Raw genomic sequence first — 18,311 nt, 5'->3', positions numbered from 1 at the left:
ATGAGGGTGCTCTCATTTGACAGCCAATCATGAATCACCTTCAACACTTCCTAGCCACTCCCTAACAACCATGGTTGAGCACCCTAGCAACCCAAACCCATGTGGAATATCTTCAAATCTGAATGTCATCGAGGCATGGGGGTTGCTTTATATCATTCATACTGACAATCAGCCTTTATAGTATCATTGTTGGCAGCTGACAAGCCACTCCCTAGCAACCAAATAGAGTACCCTAGCAACTGTTTATCAAGACCTATATCTCTGCATCAGAGCATTGTAGAGAAATGCTGGTTGGCTCATTTGACTCATGCTAGCAAACAGGACTTTCAACATGCTAGTCATGCTAGCAGTGAATACCTACATGCTAACAATGATCAGCTGAAGGTTAAAACATATAACAATGCTAAGTAAAACATATTAGCAACATATTAGCTCAAGGCAGTGTAGTTGCTCACAGCAAACACCATTCACATTTTCTTCAAAAAATGTACAAATCTAGTTATTATTGTCATTTTTTAATGCTCACTTCACCTAAATATCATGAGACTTTGTGACTTTCCTACACTTGCTATACTTCATACTTCAGTACAATAAAATTGTTAAAAATTTGTTATAATATTTCATAAGAAATCCAAAATCAAAACAATATGAAAATTGAAACATTGAAATCCTAGAATCGCCGCTGGTCGTCATCTCAGAAATAGTGAGACTGTCACATGTATGTTTAAAGACTGTGACTGTAAATTCACTGTATACAGTACTCTCAAGTGTCACAAAAGTCACAAACATAAGATACAAATGCAAAAGAACAATACAGTACGTCCCAATCTTGAAGATTTTACAACTGCTTTTGAGTAACAAACATATTACTGACACTTTAGATACTCATGCCAGAAGCTGGACAAGAAACATTGGTATATGCATCTTATCGTGATGGTATTTCAGAAGCAATGCTTTTTTATTGTGTAATGAGTTACGAATATTGCTGAATTTGTATTTGAAAATTGAAACCCGCTTGGACCCTCTAGAAAAAATCTGTGCTGTGTATTATAATCTCAGCAATTTACCACCAGATGAAAGTCCCTCACTATCTTCATATATTTGGCACTACTTTACAGATCAGATGACGTTAAGAAAAAAATCCTTGAGCCCTTCCGCGTTACAGAATAATGTGGATACTGAGGTGTGTGTAGCTCTGACTGTGTGTTGAAGGCATGTTGTCTAATTTAAAGTTGTCATGTTGATCTTTTCAGGAGTGTTTTTATGGTCTCATGTGTGATATTTTGTTTGGAAGCCAATTTGAATATTTCTGTCTGTGAAAAAGTGGTCAGTTTGAGGAAAAGTGTCTTCTAAATGAATAAGTAAAGATTGAAGTTTGTTAATTTTGCGGAAGAAAAAACAGAAACAAAAAACAAAAACGTTAAGGTAGTTGTCTTTTATGATAAACCCCTTCCATCACTGATCAGTGTTGTGTGTGATTGTGTTGAATGAGCAGCTGCAGTATCTCTCAGCTGTATCAGTGCATCACTGTGACGTCTGACTGACCGAGGTTTTTGTACCACTCTTTATCACTGTGTAAACACATATTGACTGTTGATATAGTGTGCACTCTGACAGTAATAATCTCCTGTATCTTCAGTCTGGACTCCACTGATGGTCAGAGTGAAATCACTGCCAGATCCACTGCCACTGAATCTAGATGGAGTTCCTGACTGGAGGCTGTTGATCTGATAAATCAGGAGTTTAGGAGCTTCTTCAGGTTTCTGCTGATACCAGGCTAAGTAGCTGCCGTATATTCCTACATCTATATGACACTCTATTGTAGCTGTTTGACCCTGTTGGACAGTTTTAACTTCAGGTTGAGTCAGAGTCACTCCTCTGGATTCTGAAGAAGAGAAAAGAAAAACAATTATTGTTTAAAACTACTACCATCATATACTTTTACAAGAACACCAAAACCAGAGACAGTTTTTATCAGTCTTACCTTGAATAAACAGTGTGAGAGTCCAGATGAAGAAGGTGATTTTGTTCATTGTTGTTCTTTTGTCTTGTGTGATGATGAAGATTGTGTTCTGTTCTGCTCTCAGTCATGAAGTGTTAAACTCACAGCACTATAAACACTCTCAGAGCACTGAAGCATGTGTGACAATGCAAAGAAGTGGGCAGGATTTACAACAGTGTATGCTGCTAACAAACTAATAAACTCTCTACATATAAGATTTGGTATTTCAGTGGTCTACTTTAGACATTCTACTGACTGTAAGTAACTTTACAACTACATGTCAACTTATTCTACTTAACTGAACCCAAACCTAACAGTCTACTACAGTCTACTAATACACTAATGAGAGTTAGTTGACATGTAGTTGACAAGTTACTTATAGTTAGTAGAATATCAAAAGTGGACCATCGAAATAAAGTGCAACCTAAGATTTTACAGATTGATGTTGTTTGTAATAATTGTAAATAATAATTATTGTAAAATATTTTTAATTTTAATTATAAAATGTTTTTTTTTTATGTTTTGCAGACTGATAAGACACTAGTCTTTGACTTTATATGAACATCTGTCAGTGTGGATGAAGCATTTTCAGCTTTCAGTGCCGCTGTAGAAATAATCTATTCACTCTCATTCATGATTCATTTATATAAGGTGAATGTTTCTGATAATATGTGACCAAGATAAAGTGAGCAGCATTCAGCTGGTCATGTGATCTCAACATGGTGGCCACCACAAGGAAGAAAAATAAAAGATTTTTTAAGCCCCTAAAATGACTATAGTATCATGAAAGTAGATATTTTTAAACACATTTGTCAAACACAGTAATTATTTATTTGTGAGTACAGTAATGTACTACATCTTTAACCTCTCTGGTACGGTGTTGCCTCCAGGCAACATGGTCTATTTTAGTTTGTTTTTAATAAAATAAGGCACCAATTGATTGATCAAACGTATCTCAGGACAGAATAACTCAAATACTAATCAATAAAAGTGCAAAAAAGACCAAAACATGACCAACAGGGGTCCATTTTGTGTCCTGTTTCAGCACATGTGCACATGGCTCCATATTTTCTCCAATGAAAAAGCTTTTTTCACTTGTTTGTATCCATTTAATCACCCACAAAAAATACGAGTCACCTTCACTGGCAAGTAAATAAGTATTTTCAAGAACTTTACATTATATATCATCAAATGTTTTAGAGAAAATAACAAAAAATTGTGTGTTGCCTCAAGGCAACGTTGTACCATAATGGAATCACATGAGGCCATACAGGCATAATAGGTGTGAATACAACTGTATTATATTTGCAAGGAAAAGAGTGAGAATTATCTAAATATATTTGCATTTTCACATGATTTTGTAATGCACTTATAAGAATAGTAATTCACATACTATATCTGCATATATTATGACCTGCACATTTTCTATATCACTTCAAGAAGCTATAAAACACAGGTAGCACTGGCAGTTGATGAGGGTGATGATGAGGAGTCATGCTGTGATGAGGAAGATGAAATCACAGTGACAATCCGTCAGGGAGAGAGTGAGGGTGAGAGAGAAGATGGAGATGAGGATGAAGATGATATGATAACTTGATATAATAACATAATAATATGATGGTTTGGTAATACTTGTGTTCCACTATGGTACAATGTAGCCTGAGGGCAACAGCTGGATATAAAATGTTACTTTTTATTAAATATGATACTTTTAATACATTAAAATCTGGATAAATTTGTTTGTTCAAGAGTCTAGTTAAAGAAATTGATGTTTTCAATAAATATATTTCTTTTTTCTACATGAAAATGCCAAATTTTTTGAAATTGGTATACAATGTTGCCTCGAGGCAACAAACTTATAAAAAATAAATACATTAAAAATTTATGAAAATGTTTAATGATTTTGTTAAAGTGTCCAATTTTAAGCAGGAAAAGTAATAAAGTATTTTTTTCCTGATTGATATCATATTGCGTACCATAGAGGGTTAAAAACATGTTAACAATGAGAAAAAAGTTTTACTGTATTTAGAGTAAACAAACAAACAAAAAAGATACATAATGGTGTTTTGATGAAGGTTGACATGTTCATCAGGTCTCATAATCAGGTCATGTGACACTAGATTAAACAATGTGCATATGAAATGTTCAGAATTATTGATTAATTTATTTGAAGCTGCAGGTTTTTCTGTGAAACATGATGATTGAGCTTCATATGAACAACAGAAGATCATTATGAGAAACTCACAACATCATCCATGATAAAAGAGGTCAAAGGTCACCTCAGAGGTCACAGATCATCAGATATATTTCTATAAACAGTGTTATATCAGAAAGCATTTTGTCCAAACTGAATGTTTGAGTGTTGAGAAGATCTGAGTTTCTTCTAATATCAGTGTGTTGAAGTGTTGTTTCTCTCTCTCTGCTGGAGTTTGTGTTCACTCGAGTGGAATAGAGGTTTTTGTACGACCGTTTCATTAGATTGTATCACTGTGGTACACATTCGGTGGAGGAACTAAACTGGTGCTCGGTAAGTCTGTTTTTTAATTCCTATTTAAGAAAAAAAGGTAACACTTTATTTTAAGTTAAAGAAGTTACACGTTACTACATGTACTTATTTAGTAATAACAGTAAATTATGCGTAAATACAAGTAACTAACCCTGAACCAAACCCTAACTGTAACTCTATAGTAAGTACATGCAGTTAATTAATATTACTCAGTACTTATTTGAGTAGTACAATGTAACTGTCAGCATACAATAAAGTGTAATAAAGAACAATTTAGAGTTAAAATGATTTAAAGTTGAAGCAAGAAAAACATTAATGGCGATTATTATTAGATATTGTGGTAACACTTTACTTGAAGCGTTAAAGCTATTCATAATGTACGTTATAATGCCTTATATGTATCTTTTCATAAATAATTGTGCATTAAAATGTGCATTATAAATGCAAAAATGCAATATAATTTTTGCAAATTCATCATTACATCTGAAAATGGTTGTTTGTCATGAGTTTTAATGCATTGTGTAACAATGTAACAATGAATAGATAAGTATTATAATGTGTTATAATTGCAGTTATAATTATTCATGAGATCATACACACATTATAATGTATAAAAGAAAGATTAATTAATGCATTAAAATACTTTTAAAATACATTGTGTATGAAGGCTTTAAGTAAAGTGTTACTGATATTGTTTTATAATTATTTAATCTAAAACAATGATATTGTCATGTTTATACGTTCAGAAGAACAGCATTATTCCTTTCAAAAAAAAAAAAAAAAAATCTAAATGCATTTCCATAATGAGTCTCACTGTGAGTTTAATCAGTTTATTACAGGTTTAATTTTCCTTTATTTATTTCTATACTGTGTTCATATGTAGTTCATTTTTATTGTAGATATCATACATGGCGAAAAAAATAGATCTGACATCAGAATGTAAATGTTGCTACTTTCTGTATTTCAGTCAATGATACTGAATCTCTTTTGCTCATGTTGTGCTTATAATTCAGTACTTTATAATTCAAGTACAATTTACAAATTTTATTGTTTTCTAGTTCTTATCAGTGATATAATCATCATTTGGCCTGAGCTTTAGTCAAACTTTGAAATTGAGTTACATTTTGAGTTGAATATCTCACGTAAGTAAAAATGTGCTTTATATTGGGATGCAAAAACTGCTGGAATTAAAGCAGTCAGTGTCTCAGTATATTGAGTTTCATTTCTGAGGTTTGATTTAAATGTATATAGTGATTGTGTAGTTTGTATATTGTATATTATATCATCTCTAGTGATGTTGAATGACATGAAGGATCAGATTGTCGTGATTTTTGCTGCTGTTGAAATGCTGTGAGTGAAACAGTGTGTTTTCTTTGTGTTTGTGAATGTGTTGTGTTTGTCTCCTGCAGCTGGTCCCACAGTGAAGCCCTCAGTGTCTCTGCTGCCGCCCTCTTCTCTGCAGATCTCTGGAGACTCAGCCGCACTGCTCTGCCTGCTCAGCTCTTACTCTCCACAGGGGGCGCTGGTGAGCTGGACACTGGACGGGTCAGAGGTCACCGAGGGGGTCGTGACCAGTGCAGAGAGCCAGCGGGACGGCCGCTACAGCCGCAGTAGCGTCCTGACCCTCAGCAAAGCACGCTGGGAAAAGGGAGAGGTGTACGTCTGCAGAGTAACACATGATGGAGCTCCTCATGAGGTCTCGTTCCACAAGAGCTCTGAGTGCTGATGTTTCTCTCCTGAAGATGAGCCGTATCTGAGTGTCCTGTGTCAGGCAGGATTCACATGAGTCTAGTGCTGCAGCTGTAGTGATTTACAACTCAATACTGAAAGAGAGCTGGCGTGTCAAAGCACTGTGTGATCTTTCAATCTGCTGTAACATTCAATAAAGCTTCTCAACAAGTTCACTTTGTGTCTGACAACATCATTCAACTAACAGATGAAGATGCAGGTGCTTTTCACCAGCTTGATGTAGCAGTAAATGTCAAATAAAGCTCTTGGGGTTTGAACATGGTCTCTGGAGACAGAGCTGCTCTATTCTGAGAGGATCAGAATCACTCCACCCTGACAATGCAAATGGGCTTTTCAGTCTCACTGTTTGATTGGTCACATAATCTGGACTGGAACACACCAGTTTCACTTCTGCTGAAAATGTGGTGATGAAAATATATATGAAAATGTTATGAAAATCAAATGGAAAGCATCATGTCCAGACAGCAGAAGTGACTGAATTCAGTCTGTTCAGTTTGATTGACAGGGATCATATATTACACCTAAAACATGATGATCATATTAAACACTGACTCATTCTCTTCATAAACACAAGATTGATGTTGATTTAGATGATCTAGTGTTATTAGTGTTTGTCTGTGATCAGTGTTGTGTGTGATTGTGTTTATGAGCAGCTGCAGCTGAAAGTCATGTTTGTTGGTTGATGAAGAAGAGCTCTTGATCATGTCATGTTCAGTTCATAGAGCTATAAACACATTTAGAGCAGTGAAGCATGTGCCGCTCATGTAAAACACCCTCTGAATGCAAAAGACAGAAGAGAGATCAGGACGATATACATTCAGAGTCCAATAGTTTTACTGACAGGGTTAAAAGAAAGGCTTTACATCAGCAAAGCACAGTAACAGTAAATATACAGAGTCAGACATACACATTTACACATCATTCTCTACAGGACACACTGAATGATTCCTGCTGTATCAGTAGTCAATGATCTTGCTGCTCAACATTCAAACACTTGTCTATTGTTTGCTGTAGCAGTGCAGTGTACTTTCAGAAATCCTCCACCTCCCCCAGCTCCACCTGTCCAGATCTGCTATGGGGTGATTCATGTTTGCTCGTACAGCAGCAGCATGTTGTGTGTGTTTTGGCAGTGGAAAGTTCTGTACTCTACAGCAGATATAATCAACAGCAGCAGACCAAACACATTAACATTGTCATATTCATTACCATGACAAACTCTCCAAGAATTGTCATGTCAGAAATCTAGTTCAGTCATGAAACTGAAGATGGCACAGGCTTCGATCGGTCCTTTACATGCAGTCTGTAAGCAATCACATCAATACCAAATGACTCAGGCTGATTGGTCTCTGCTGATCCTGCAGCCAATGAGATCCCTTGCTCAACATTTAATAGTCTGGTTCAGTGGTTCAGTTCCTCAGAAATTCAGACACTTAAGATAAGTCAACAATGTTTTACCATTCCAGATACAAAACAAAATGCAAATGTTTTATTGAAGTTGTAATCTATTAAATGCAACTATCAAATCATCTAATACCATTAAATATGAAGTGTCTTCATAATATGTTATTTTATTAAATTATAGGGCTTGTTTTGTTTGTTTTTATTTAACCTTTGGGGGTCCCCGATAATATATCCATCATGAAATGTGGATAAACAGAAAAGGCTGCACCCACTTCAGCCCCTCATTTCATTGAACAGACGTGTCATATATAGATCCGCTGTGAAGTCCAAAAACCTTTTATGTTGCCTGAGGGCGACACCATGCCATAGAGGAATAAAGCAACAATTCTATAATTGAGTTAATTTCAGCAAAACTTGTATGTAATGGTGTATTTTCAGTGGTTTAATCGGGAACAATTACTGGGACACCATAGGAAGATTTATTGTTTATTGTTTGCGCTCATGCTGTATGTCGACGGGGAAGCAGAGGTCGTTTTGACAAATGTTTTGTTAATAAAAAGGCTTAAATACAAACACTTTTCTCTCTTTTAGGGGGGAACTGCAGTATTGATTTGGTGAAGGAGGAGGCCATCGAGTAAAAAAGGTTGAGAAACACTACACTAGTGTCATCACATCGACACAACGTCAAAGTGACTGACAGATAGGGAACTCAGTTATGTAACAGACACGCCATCTAGTGATGAAGCATGGAAGTGCAATTAAAGAGACTGACTTTCCTGGAGTTAGATTACATTATAGTGGCAAGTTTTGCAGGACCAAGTACCACTAACATTTATACAATATAAAGATTGTTTTACATGCTTAGTACATCTAAATAAATAAATAAATAAATAAATAAATAAATAAAGTCTCTGAAAGGTTTGATACACCATTGTGTTGTTTGTGATCCTCCATCAGCAGCTGCAGTATCTCTCAGCTGTATCAGTGCATCACTGTGACGTCTGACTGACCGAGGTTTTTGTACCACTCTTTATCACTGTGTGAACACAGCTTTACTGTTGATTTCATGATAACTCTGACAGTAATAATCTCCTGTATCTTCAGTCTGGACTCCACTGATGGTCAGAGTGAAATCACTGCCAGATCCACTGCCACTGAATCTAGATGGAGTTCCAGAATAACGGCTTGTTGCATAAGATATGAGGAGTTTAGGAGCTTCTCCAGGTTTCTGTAAGTACCAGTGTAAGTAATTACTATTATACACTGCACTGCTGGTTTTACAGTTTATTCTGACTTCTTGTCCTGGTTGAGCTGCTGTTATTGATGGACTTTGAGTTACAGTGATCTGTCCTCTACACTCTGAAAAAAAAGAACAAGAAGGAAAAAAAATAAAATAAAATTATAATTTCTTAAAATTATTATCTAAAATTATAAACATTTAATATTTCAAGAGAATAATTGTGGAGCTGCATTACACAAACCTTGAGCAAACAGTGTGAGAGTCCAGATGAAGAAGGTGATTTTGTTCATTGTTGTTCTTTTGTCTTGTGTGATGATGAAGATTGTGTTCTGTTCTGCTCTCAGTCATGAAGTGTTAAACTCACAGCACTATAAACACTCTCAGAGCACTGAAGCATGTGTGACAATGCAAAGAAGTGGGCAGGATTTACAACAGACAAACTACAATACACTATGATCATTTACATTCTGACTAATGTTATTTTTAGTAACTATTGTTGAATCCAGTGGCAGTTCAAGGGTCTCAGAGGTTACAAACATAAATGCAGTCTCTTAATTAAAACTCAAAGTTAATCATCATCAGAAACTCAATAGGTCTCTGGTTTCATTTAACTTATTTCCAGTCATATTTCAAATCTGAAATGTTACAGAATGGCATTTATCTTGTTTGGCTTCTGTAAATGTTTGGGTTGAGCAACAGTGGAGGGTTGAAAGACCCTCATCCAGAACTATCTGATCAGGAGCTCTTCTGGACAGTGGATCAGTATGACTTTGTCATCATGCTGTGTGCCGGAGATCTCCAGTGCTTCTGGCACTTTGCTCACTATGGTGAGAGCTTCTACTTACACTTCATGGAAAGACATTGTTCTGCATTTAAATATTAGTATGAACTTGAATGGTTTGAATGTTTCAGCTCAGTATGTGTGTGTTCAGGTCCAGCTGGTGACTGTGTGGCCCTTGATAGACATCTGTCTGTGATTGTTAATGCTCCGAGCGGATTAATAATCGGCACAGCTGACGATGAAAGTGCTCAGATTGTCTTCAGTGTTGAGGAGACTGGTGAGTCTCACCTTGATACGTGTTTTAGTACATCTGCTGCCCACGTTATGAACAGAAAAATCATCTGTTTCTAGAACTCAAAGAGGATTTCATGTGGACCATGCAGTGAATCCCAGACAGAGAATAATTCAGAGAATAAAAGTTTGTTTGTTGTTTATAAAAATTAATGTTGTTAATGTGTGTTTTCTTTCTTCATGAAACATTAAAGGAAAAATTATACTAAATTAATTAATATCAAAGTACCATATTAAAATCACACTTTCAAACTCCAAAAATTACAAACAAAAAAAAGTTGAATGAATGAATGAACGAATGATCATGTGTATCTCAGCAGGTTTTTATCAGATGTGCTTCAGTAATTTCCACAGTCGCTTTGGGATCATGCAGGTTTTCCTGAACTTTGGTGTGTATTACGAGGGACAAGAGAAGAAAAAGGAAGAAAAGAAGAAAAAGAAAGAAGAGGATATGAAACAGATAAACATTCATTGGGGTAAAACACAACTGCATCTAGCAGAAACAAACACATCATTACTGTAATGTGGGCGACAAACCCCGCTGTTAACAAACACTAAACCTGCGACTGCTTCATCTCCATTTATAACCTGATCTCCAGTAATTATTTGAGTCAGACACGACTGTTTCTTCAACATCAAACTTTTTAAAATGTGAAATGGGTTTATTTATTTTTTTCCTTTTAGTAATAACAAGGTCTTATTTGAACTTTCCCAGTGTATCTCCAGAAACAAGAGAAGCAGTGGATTCCAGTAACATGAAGCTCCTGTGAGGACGCTGAACATCTGCTGATGGAGCTGCTCTATTCTGAGAGGAACATAATCACCTGATGATCAAATATGAGTTTCACTGTCCACACTTTATTCTCTGAAATGAGTCAGAAGAGTTGGACTAATGGAGAGATGAGGTTTGTTCATGTTCATCAGAACATTGAGAACATGAACATGAGAGTAGCAGTCAAGCAACAGGAGGATCTACATACTGTAAGTGTTTTTGTGTTATTTCTAGTTTGATTTTAGTGCTGTGTCGTTGCTAGGAAGTTTGTTTACTGTATTCATGTGGCAAGTCGCGTTTGTTTCTTGTTTCGCTCTGAGTCAGTAAGGCGTGGCCTGCTGAACTAATTAACGTTGTATCAAGCGGGTATAAAACTCGTGTGAAGCCCTCCTCGTGTGAAGACCGAAGAGTGTAAAGACCAGCGACTCTACCTGCGCGACTCCACCGAGCAAGGACACCGACAAGGCACTTGAGTATTGCTCTTTTCTTTTTCCTTCTTTCCTTCCTCTTTTATACAGTTTGTTCTTGTTTGTCTATCTTGCGACCTGTTTTAGATATGTGCTTCCAAATTCCCACTATTACTATCATTTGTAAATCGCGTGCCACACGTTGGAGGCAGTGCAATCATAACAACCTGCGTATTTTACTCATGTCATCTAGTACATTACTTTCAATTTCTATTGGTCTCTGGAATTGTCAATCTGCTGTAAACAAAGCAGACTTCATTACATCTATTGCTATTCATTCAGGTCTCCTTCTCATGGCTCTGACTGAGACATGGATCAAACCAGAGGACACTGCCACACCGGCAGCCCTCTCCTCTAATTTCACTTTCTCTCACACCCCACACCAGATTGGGAGGGGTGGTGGTACTGGTCTGCTTATGTCCAATGAATGGAAGTTCAATCCTTTACCAGCTCTCTGTGACTACAGCTCATTTGAATCACATGCAATTACCATCACCTACCCTGCTAAAATCCATGCTGTAGTGCTTTATCGTCCCCCAGGTCAGCTAGGTAACTTCTTGGAGGAGTTAGATGTGTTACTCTCATCCTTCCCTGAGGATGGTACTTCTCTGCTAGTACTTGGAGATTTCAACATCCATCTAGACAAACCTCAGGCTGCTGACTTCCGCACTCTGCTTGCCTCGTTTGATCTCAAGCGAGTGTCTACTACAGCTACCCACAAATCAGGTAACCAATTGGACCTCATCTACACACGCTGCTGCTCCACTGATAATACACTGGTTACTCCACTACACACCTCAGACCATTTCCTCATCACTTTTAATCTCAACCTGACCACTAACTCAACACACACTCCACCACATGTTACTTTTCGGCGAAACCTACGCTCGCTCTCACCCTCCCACCTATCCTCTTTGGTCTCATCCATACTTCCTCCCCCTAAACAGTTCTCATCATTGGACACTAACAATGCTACTGACACTCTTTGCACCATGTTAACATCTTGCTTAGATGACTTCTGCCCTCTCTCATCCAGACCAGCCCGCGCCACCCCTTCTGCCCCCTGGCTATCCACTTTTCAAAACTTTCTCTTCTTTACCCTCCTCCCCTCCCTCCCACATCAGCTCTTACAGCTGACTTTGCCACATTCTTCACACATAAAATAACAACCATCAGCGGCCAATTCTCCACACCACATACTGACAATAACATCTTAACGTAAAACATAAAAATTCTCCCGTCCTTCTCTATGCTTTCTGAGGCAGATGTTTCCAAACTCATCCTTTCCAATCACCCTACTACCTGTCCGCTTGACCCTATCCCCACTCATCTTCTTCAGGCCATCTCCTCCTCAATTGTACCTGCACTCACTCACATTATCAATTCTTCTCTTCACGCTGGTACATTTCCCACAGCTTTTAAGCAGGCTAGGATTACACCACTGCTTAAAAAACTCACTCTGAATCCAGCACTTTTAGAAAACTACAGACTGGTATCCCTTCTTCCATTCATTGCGAAGACACTTGAGAGAGTTGTGTTCAACCAACTGTCTACTTATCTCACACAGAACAGTCTCCTTGACAACAACCAGTCTGGCTTCAAGATTGGCCACTCAACTGAGACTGCCCTGCTCTCAGTTACTGAAGCCCTGAGATTGGCACGAGCAACTTCAAAATCATTGGTACTCATCTTGCTGGATCTGTCTGCTGCTTTTGACACAGTCAACCACCAGATCCTCCTGTCAACCCTCATGTCGAAGGGCATCTCAGGAACCGCACTCCAGTGGTTCGAGTCTTATCTCTCAGGTAGGTCCTTCAGGATATCTTGGAGAGGTGAGGTGTCCAAGTCGCATCATCTTGCTACTGGGGTACCTCAGGGCTCAGTGCTTGGACCACTTCTCTTCTCCATCTACATGTCATCACTAGGCTCTGTCATTCAGGAACATGGTTTTTCCTATCACTGTTATGCTGATGACACACAACTCTACCTCTCATTCCAACCAGATGATCCGACGGTTGCTGGTCGCATCGCAGCCTGCCTGACAGCCATTTCTGCCTGGATGAAGGACCACCACCTTCAACTCAACCTTGCTAAAACGGAACTGCTTGTGGTCGGTGCCAACCCAACACTTCATCACAACCTATCCATTCAACTTGGGTCGTCAACCATAACTCCTTCCAGGATGGCCAGGAACCTTGGAGTGGTGATGGATGATTGTTTAAGCTTCACAGATCATATTGCTACAATGGCCCAGTCCTGCAGATTTGCCCTGTACAACATTAGGAAGATTAGACCCTTCCTATCGGAGCATTCCACACAAATTCTTGTCCAAGCTCTTGTTCTATCTAGACTGGACTATTGTAATGCTCTCTTGGCAGGCCTTCCAGCATGCACTGTCAAGCCTCTACAACTGATCCAGAATGCTGCAGAAGACTGGTCTTTAACGAACCGAAGAGAGCGCATGTCACACCTCTCTTCATCAGTTTGCATTGGCTGCCAGTAGCTGCTCGCATCCAATTCAAGGCTCTAATGTTTGCCTACAGAACATCCACTGGCTCTGCATATCTGTACCTAAACTCACTACTTCAGACTTACGCACCCTCCAGAAGCTTGTGTTCTGCAAGTGAACGGCGTCTTGTGGTGCCATTCCAAAGGGGCACAAAATCACTCTCACGGACCTTCTCCTGGTCTGTTCCTGGTTGGTGGAATGACATACCACGCTCTATCCGAGTTTTTAGCCATTTTCAAAAAACTGCTAAAGACATATCTTTTTCGTCAACACTTGACCCAGCAATATTAGCACTTTTTATTTTACTTTTTTCAATTTTCTATTCTCTTTCTCCATTTATTTGCATATATTAAAAAAAAAAAAAAAAAAAAAACCCTTACTACGAGCACTTTACTGATGAAACTTTGACTTGACACGCCACTTACATACTGTTGTATTCATGTTGATTTGATTGCTTCTACTATTCTCATTTGTAAGTCGCTTTGGAGAAAAGCGTCTGCTAAATTACTAAATGTAAATGTATGTTTATAATGAAACACTGTCAGTGTCTGAAGCCTCTGGACTGCTGAGATCGTCCTTGACTCGGTTAGAGAGTAAGAGCTCCAAGAGTTCAATCCACAAAACTATTAATGATACGCTGGATTCAGAAAACAGGTCACGTCTGTGAGCAGTTGTGTTTGTATGAATGAATGAGGGTGAGTGTGGTGAGTGTGGTGAGTGTGAAATCAAAATGTAAGTTTTTTAGCTTTCAGTATGAATATGTTAGCCTTAAAGTTATGAATAAGCTGGTGTGTTCCAAAACAATGACAAAATTCACATTTAGGAGATATAAGCATTCAAAACTCACAGTCTCTCACTTGTGCTAAAGTGGATCATGGATTTTCATGACATCACTGCGGACTTCAGTTTCTCGTCAGATCTTCTGTCCAATCAAATGCTCTCTATATCTGAAGCGTCCCGCCCCCTACATTATAAATAGATGCTGAAGCTGTGGCTAAAGTCAATAATTTGTTAACACATTTACTATTTTCTACATGGTGAATGGCACATAGTGCACTATATAGGGGATAGTGAACGATTAAGACAGTGTAAATATGCTTTCCATTGAGGCGAATGAAGTCTGGTTTCACATTAGTGTCACGTGACCCGCCGCAGCGCGAGCACAGTCTGCTCCGGTCCAGAGACACGAGAGCACAGAGCGGATCATATGCGCGAGTCGACGCAGACCACAAACGTATCTGACACATTTGAATTCTGCACAGAAAGCTGTATTTTAATGTGATATGGAGGAGATTAGGAGGAGAAACGAACAGAGATTCGTAGGTAACTGAGGCTTTACCGAGCTAATGGATCTGGCCGAGCTGTGATATAAACAAAACGCTATTGGCTATTTTATAAAAGGGGAGGGGCTGTTCGATAAGTCCCGCCCCATCTTCCTGTTTCAGTTGAAATTACATCAACACATTGAATAATGCTGCTTGTTCCAAGGCACTTCAGTGGGCCTTTAAGGCAAGTCATTTCACTCGGCGGCCATCTTTGAAACGCCTCTCGCGCAGCTGTTTCAGTCGTGCAGTACAGCTCCTATCTCTTTCAATGAGGAAACATCAAATTCTCCAAAGCTGTTCACCAAGCTTATGATTAAATTGCATTTTTTTTAAATCACCAATGAAATCTGAGATCAACTGTCTCATCAATTTTGCTTCTAAACACTCAAATCATGACCAAAAAAAAAAAAAATCTGTATTTTTCAGGCCGGACCAGCCAATGCACATGTGCTGTTATAAGTCTCAGAACACTGACTGTTTCTATAGCAACCGGAGCTTCTAAAGGCAGCTGCAGTGACCCAATGACTTTATCAATCAGTGATTGGCTCTTTTATTTAGAAGGCGGGACTTATTCCACCATATTTCTCTCATAGAGTGGTGCAGGTATGACATCAGAACCCAGAAGACTAAGATTTTACAATGAGGTTTTATTATGTGTTTTTTTCTTTTTTTTTTTTTTTTTTTTCAAAATTATGAGTAAAATAAGGTCTGTGGTAAACATAACTTGACTATACTTTGACGTTTTGTTCTACAAAGTAAATTACACACCCATAGGTGTCATTTGTGTGGGACAGGTAGAACATGTTGTCCCCACCACTTTTCTAAACATCTCGCGCCGTGGATGTACATAATACTAATGAAACATCTCCAGTTTCAGAGCAGAATATTAATTTCATCCGTTTGTTAAATAAGAGGCGATCTGGCTCTGGAATGTGCTGTTTTTGAAATCATGCTGAGTGTTCGTTCATACTAAAAATAATAAGTAACTAGATATGAACGTTTGCGGTGTGAAAGTGTGCAGTTTATGTTGAAGAACAAAACGTCAAAGTATCGTCAAGTTACATAAATTGAAAAACCCCATTTATAAAATCTCTCCATTCATAGTAATATGAGCGAACCGTCTTTCTATATCTGAAGTGTTTGTTCTAGTCAGAAACATTCTGATTTTTATGTCAATTTTGATATTATTCTTAATAGTATAAAAGCTCTTGTGTCTCGTCTCTCAGCACAGCTAAAAAAGAATGTTTTGCTAATGTTCCCATTAAGTTATTTCTGAATGTTCTCTGAACGTTAAAAATGTCCAGTTTTTAAAATGTTTTAAAAATGTGGTTATATGAATGTATATGTTACAAATGCCAGCAAAGATCCCTCGATCGGCCACCGGAGGTCTCACTCTCCCGAGTATTAACTGGACTACAACTCCCAGCACCCACATTAGTTATTATTATTTAGTCACCACTAGTACACTTATGGGTTCAAGTGTAAGCGGTAACTAAATACATTTTTTTTCTTAAAATACAGAGATAGTATGTTAAAAGCACATTTTAGTTCATATTCATGGTGTCTCAAAATAACAGTTGAGTACACTTAGATGTTCTTAAGATTATCTTAAGAAGTACTAAAGAAGAATTTATTAAGTACAAAATTAGTGTGCGAAAATAGAGCACTTTAAGTACATTATGAAAGTGTACTTTTTTTCACCTGGGGGAACAAGCAAGGGATATAAGATTAAATGTCATGTTTACTTAAATAAATGTATGTTTCTGAAATGTTTAATACACCATTGTTTGTGATCATCCATGAGCAGCTGCAGTATCTCTCAGCTGTATCAGTGCATCACTGTGACGTCTGACTGACCAAGGTTTTTGTACCACTCTTTATCACTGTGTGAACACATCACCACTGCTGTGGTAACTCTGACAGTAATAATCTCCTGTATCTTCAGTCTGGACTCCACTGATGGTCAGAGTGAAATCAGTTCTGGATCCACTGCCACTGAATCTAGATGGAGTTCCAGTATAACGGCTTGTTGCATAATATATGAGGAGTTTAGGAGCTTCTCCAGGTTTCTGCTGGTACCAGGCCATACAAGTATATGAACCTGGACAGGCATTGCTCACTGCTGTGTTTGTTTTGCAGTTTATAGTGACTGATTCACCAATCTGAACCGTTTTTACAGAAGGGGTTTGAGTCACAGTCACCTGTCCACTGAAACCTGTTAGAAAAAGCAGAATATTTGTATAAGATTTACTGTTGATGATATTATTATATTTTAGCATGAAATTTTATTAAAACATTTACCTTGAATACACACAGTCAGAGTCCAGATGAAGAAGGTGATTGTGTTCATTGTTGTTCTTTTGTCTTGTGTGGTGATGAAGATTGTGTTCTGTTCTGCTCTCAGTCATGAAGTGTTAAACTCACAGCACTATAAACACTCTCAGAGCACTGAAGCATGTGTGACAATGCAAAGTGACTCTCTCTATTTAAATCACTATCCTGAAGACTGCAGCTCATGTCTCAAAGACATTTCAAAGACAATTCCAAAATAAACATAGAAAAAAGACAAATTTCGGCCCGATATATCAGCCGACCGATACATCAGTTGACCTCTAGTTTGAACCAAATGAACTGAAAATATTTTTATATGCCTCATAATAAGGTAAATTTTGGTCTTTGTGGTTTTGTGTCATTGCTTTGGCAAAGCATCTCTCAAACAAACTAAAATCAACAGCACGATGTGGCTTTGTGCCCTTATCAAATTGCAAAAGCTAATAGTTTATTAAGACTGTAGTCCGTTGCGCTTCCCGTTTCAAAGTGGAGAGCACACTTTGCTCACTCGATCATCTCGTGATCCGGTGTTTTCCACATCTCAGTTCACAGGAAATGAATGCAGTGAACTCTATCTCAACATGCATTTAGTTTAACATGCATTTGGGAACGCAACGAGCACCAGACATTACACACATTTCACATTTGCATTATTTACAAAATTTGTGTGGGCAGTTGTTTCAAGTATTTCACCTGATTTGTAATAAGATGCATTTATAAACCTATTTTCACTAAAACAGCTTAAGCGAAGAAATGAAGACAGGAGTATTGTAATGTCCTATTGTAAAATAATTTTTCATTTACAGTAGTAGTATATTTCTGTCTTGGTGATAATTCTAATAATAGTGATCCAAAAGTATTAGTTATTATTATTATTATTTTTATTTATTATTAAACAGCGTATTTGTCATGTTTCATAAATGACTTTTGAATACAG

The 18,311-nt window shown here is 37.8% G+C and overlaps 1 protein-coding gene, 1 long non-coding RNA gene and 1 gene segment (V, D, J or C); 2 read left to right on the top strand and 1 right to left on the bottom strand.

The window, feature by feature from the left end:
- LOC127507698 (immunoglobulin lambda constant 7-like) overlaps positions 1–6,412 on the top strand; it is an 82,294-nt gene extending 75,882 nt beyond the window's left edge. Inside the window, 1 exon segment of the C gene segment in view lies at positions 5,918–6,412. Within this exon segment, the coding sequence occupies positions 5,918–6,234 (317 nt within the window).
- Positions 1,421–4,528, bottom strand: LOC127507829 (uncharacterized). Its single transcript, XR_007928460.1, has 2 exons — positions 1,985–4,528; positions 1,421–1,885 (listed from the first exon to the last, which is right to left on the bottom strand). It is a non-coding gene; the product is annotated as an uncharacterized LOC127507829 (long non-coding RNA).
- A 2,801-nt stretch (positions 6,413–9,213) lies between the features above and the next one.
- LOC127507820 (uncharacterized) lies at positions 9,214–14,271 on the top strand. Of its 6 annotated transcripts, none has more exons than XM_051885267.1 (4): positions 9,214–9,725; positions 9,831–9,956; positions 10,288–13,014; positions 13,213–14,271. In XM_051885267.1, exon 3 carries the CDS (start codon positions 11,299–11,301, stop codon positions 12,373–12,375), a length of 1,077 nt encoding a protein of 358 aa, XP_051741227.1. In that variant the 5' UTR covers positions 9,214–9,725; positions 9,831–9,956; positions 10,288–11,298; the 3' UTR covers positions 12,376–13,014; positions 13,213–14,271. The 6 variants fall into 6 exon arrangements, with proteins under 6 accessions (XP_051741227.1, XP_051741226.1, XP_051741228.1 ...); XM_051885266.1 differs by having other exon boundaries at positions 9,831–10,446; positions 10,686–13,014; XM_051885268.1 differs by having other exon boundaries at positions 9,831–10,951; positions 11,067–13,014.
- Positions 14,272–18,311: the final 4,040 nt, after the last annotated feature.

This window comes from Ctenopharyngodon idella, chromosome 24 (assembly GCF_019924925.1).
Source record: "Ctenopharyngodon idella isolate HZGC_01 chromosome 24, HZGC01, whole genome shotgun sequence".
NCBI lineage: Eukaryota > Metazoa > Chordata > Actinopteri > Cypriniformes > Xenocyprididae > Ctenopharyngodon > Ctenopharyngodon idella.
This window is presented reverse-complemented; position numbering and strand designations above follow the sequence as displayed.